This window comes from Silene latifolia, chromosome 7, assembly GCF_048544455.1.
Source record: "Silene latifolia isolate original U9 population chromosome 7, ASM4854445v1, whole genome shotgun sequence".
NCBI lineage: Eukaryota > Viridiplantae > Streptophyta > Magnoliopsida > Caryophyllales > Caryophyllaceae > Silene > Silene latifolia.
Window position 1 is genome coordinate 113,502,707 of NC_133532.1, and position 4,036 is coordinate 113,506,742.

General features: G+C 38.3%; 2 protein-coding genes across 2 annotated transcripts; both read right to left on the reverse strand.

The window, feature by feature from the left end:
- Positions 1–653: 653 nt before the first annotated feature.
- LOC141590547 (uncharacterized) lies at positions 654–2,911 on the reverse strand. Its single transcript, XM_074411128.1, has 3 exons — positions 2,858–2,911; positions 2,683–2,747; positions 654–1,815 (listed from the first exon to the last, which is right to left on the reverse strand). The coding sequence occupies exons 1-3, from the start codon at positions 2,909–2,911 to the stop codon at positions 654–656; spliced, it is 1,281 nt and encodes a 426-aa protein (XP_074267229.1).
- Positions 2,912–2,941: 30 nt separating this feature from the next.
- Positions 2,942–3,520, reverse strand: LOC141590548 (uncharacterized). The gene has a single exon (XM_074411129.1). It carries the CDS (start codon positions 3,518–3,520, stop codon positions 2,942–2,944), a length of 579 nt encoding a protein of 192 aa, XP_074267230.1.
- Between the last annotated feature and the right edge of the window lie 516 nt (positions 3,521–4,036).

The following is a 4,036-nucleotide window of genomic DNA, read 5'->3' on the forward strand; positions in this document are numbered from 1 at the left end:
CATACGCAATACATAGAGAAATATAAGTATTGTTATTGTCAATACAATTATTCTCCCAAATTACATAGTGAAATCCTCTCCTGGCTTGGTGCCCGTGGTTTTTTCCCATTCAAGGGTTTTCCACGTACAAAATTCTTTGTCTCATTATTGTTATTGCTATTATATTTACAGCTTTACATTTAAGTCTGACGACCTGACCAATAGACTATTTAGAGCTAGTTAACCTTGCATAACTCTACCCTGACCTGATTTCGCCTTGCGCAAAACCCACACAAAACACATCTCATGAAGGAAACTTCACTCAATGGAGTCATAAGCCTTCTGCAAATCAATCTTCATCATTAGCCTAGGTGAGCAAGCTTTCCTTTTATAAACTTTAATCAAATCCTGACATATTAGAATGTTAACCATGATATCCCTCTCTTTAATAAAAGCAATATGGGCAGGATTGATGATGTCTGGTAGGATCAGACTCAACCTGGAACAAACAACTTTAGCAAGGCACTTGTAAACTGTGTTGCAGCAAGCAATTGGCCTAAACTGCAAGACAGTTTTAGAGATCTCCACCTTAGGTATGAGAGTCAATATGGTATTGTTTGACTCTTTCGGAACTTTCCCGTTAATATAGGAATTCCTCACTACATCACATACTTCTATCCCCACAATTTGTCAGCTATGTTTGAAGAACTGGCTATTATAGCATCAGGGCCGGATGCCTGAATACCAGGTATTGAGAACATAGTAGCTTTAATCTCCTTATCAGTGACTAGAGCAACCAAAATATCTCTGTGTTCTGCAGCTAAGCATCTCCCAGTTTTAATAACTCCTTGATTCACAGCCTGTACCTCAACAGAATTCCCCAACAGGCTTTTGTAGAATTGTTCAAAAGCCACTTTAATATCTTCAGGGTTATTAGACAGCTTACCACTAGCATCTTTGACTTGGAACACATGATTCACTGACCTTCTTCTTTTGATGCTTGAGTGAAAGAATGATATATTAGCATCTCTTTCTTTAACCCAATTTTCCTTAGATTTCTGAGCTAGGTACATTTCCCTTGCCTTAGTCAGTTCCATCAAGTCATGAGCACACTCTCTCTCAGCTTTGCACAAATCAACATTCAAAGGGTCAGCCCTCAAATTCTCTTGAAACTTCTGCATAGCAATTGTAGTAACATGTGTAAGATTCTCAATATCACTAAATTGCTCCCTGTTCAGTTGCTTTAAACTATGCTTCAGACCTTTGAGTTTTTTGGTTACTCTATACATAGGAGTCCCCTGAATTTCTGCCTGCCACCCAGTACTCACCACATCTTCAAAATTGTCAGCTAAGGCCCACATATTAAAGTATTTGAAAGATTTTTGCCTCTTAGTGCTAGCCATAGTGAAATTAATTACACAAGGACAGTGGTAAAAAAGCCCCTCGGGTAGGAAATGAGCCACTGAGTCAGGGAACATTTGCAGCCACTCATCATTTATCAAAACCCTATCAATCTTACTATAGACTTTGGTTCCATCTTCATGCTTATTATTCCAAGTAAAGTAAGATCCAATCACTTTGCCTTCCTGTAACTGACAGTCTGCTATAGCTGTTCTCATAGGCAGAATATCAACCAAAGTTACATTAGCACCTCCAATTCTCTCCCCCACATTCATAAGACTATTGAAGTCACCACCCACAAGCCAAGCCCCATCAACTGTGATGGCATACCTTCTCATATCAATCCATAAACATTCTCTATCAGCAGCTTTATTAAAACCATTGACTAGGGTAAAATAGAACCATACCCCCTTCGGCCCTTCATTATATCCTTCACTTTAGTACGAATACATTGTGCAGTAGTATGAATCAGCTCCACCTGAAACAGCTTAGGATTCCACAAAAGCCAAACTCTCCCTCTTTTGTGAAAGCTATTGTTGGTGCAAATAGCCCAATCCCCACACATATTATTCCTAGTTTCAATCCACTTACTATCTTTTATTTTTGTTTCTAACAAACCAAACAACCAAATATTATTCTGGTGCATAAACCACCTTATTTCTTTTTGTTTGGTTATGTTGTTCGGTCCTCTTATATTCCAGAATCCCAGACTACCCATTATCAGTCAAACTCCTCAGAATCACCATTTTCTTCTGACTATCAGTTCTTGCTTTCTGAATAGATAAAGAGAGAGCATCCATAAAATTAATCCCTTTAGGTGTAAAAATTTTGGCCTCACCTGCCTCATTTATGAGTATCCTAGTGATAAATCTCCTAGGTGCTGATTACTCTGCAGTCCCAGGATCCTTACCCTCACTTTGTACCCCCTTAGAGCATCTCCAAAGGTTTAGCTTAGGGACTTGCTTGTAATTTTAAGAAATTACAAGGTAGTAGCTCAACCATTGGAGTTGCCCATATATATTAGCTTTGCTCAAATAATTTTGAGCTAGTAGCTCCATGAATCTACTTGCTTAAATGGACCCACAAGTGAAATATGACCAATAGGAAAATAGTTATTCCATTAATAAATATTTAATTTTAATTAGAAATTTGGAAATTTAATAAATAATTACAGAAATGTGTTAAGTGGGTCCAATCAAGCTACTATTAAATTTCCAAAACCATTGGAGTATTTTGTAGCTTGAAATTGTTGTAGCTTAAAAATAAGAGGTGACAAAGGTAAGCTAGTAGCAACTAGCCTACCATTGAAGATGCTCATCCTTGTCACCACTCATAGGCTGCCTAGCAGGTATACTAGGTGTGGCCAACTGCACCACAGGTGATACAGGTTTTGGTGTGGTAACTGGAGTAGGAGTCTTTGGAGGCGGTTTTGGAGCGGGGGGGGGGGGGCCTGTGTCTTATGATTAGGCCTCCATACCTTCTGCACTTTAGGTCCAGTCTCCTTCCTATAATGGTCTGGTAAATGTCCCATCCCTTTACATTTCACACAACTGAGAGGTAACTAGTCATAGACAACCCTTATCCTCTGAGTGTTCTTTAACTCATCCAGAAACACTATCTCAGAGGGGAAGACATGTCCAATCCTGACTTCAACAGTGACCCGAGCATATCCCAGAAAAGCCTTATGAGCTGTAGCATAATCACATCTGATGAATTTCCCTACCAACCCACTAATCTTCTGCAGACATACACTCCCACAAAATTTGATATCTAAGCCATAAAGTTTCATCCAAATGGGAACAGGCGTTATGTCATGCTCGATCAATTCCGCATTTGAACTCCATTCTTTCACAATGACAGGCTTATTATCAAACATGAGGTGTCCATTGTTAAAAACCTCCATATGCTTTTCCTTAGTTTTAAACCTTACCAAAAAAATCCCATTGGGTATAAATGAGACACGATCAATCCTATAACTCTGCCAAACTCCTTTGACAAACCCAGATATGACAGTACTCGGAGGATTCATACTTAAAATATAATAGTAAACTGCAGTAGACCAGTATTGAATCTCACCTGCCACATCATCAGGAGAAAGGCGAAGAACGGGTACCTGCGATTCCTCCTCATCCTGCGTCATATCATCCTCCTCGTCTTATACATCCTCCACAATGACCTCCAATGCAGACTCAAAATCAGCAGGATCATACCGTAAATTGATTTTCCTCGGAGTTTTAGAGCCTGATGCTGATCCCTTGCTAGTACTTGTAATATTAGTATCTGCATTTTTTTTTATTTTTTGCATGTTGATTCGAATTAGGTGATTCACTATTTGATGTACCATGTGATTGAAGATTATTAATTAAGGTTTTCTTATTCTTAGCCATTGCTAACTCTAAGATCCCCTTTTTAGATTTTTTTTAAGTTTTTCTCTCTCTAAAATTTCTCATCTTCTTTGCTTTTATGTGATTAAAAAAAATTAAGTTTAAATAAAGCTTTTATACAAAATACAACTTAGAAAGATGAGCGGGATCTTAACCCCTAAATAAAACTCAATGATAAAAGCTAGGTATAAATCTAAACTATAACTAGGAAGGTCAATCGTTGTAAGTACAACGCTCCCTAGCTCACATGTCTTCACCCCCAAGAAGCAACA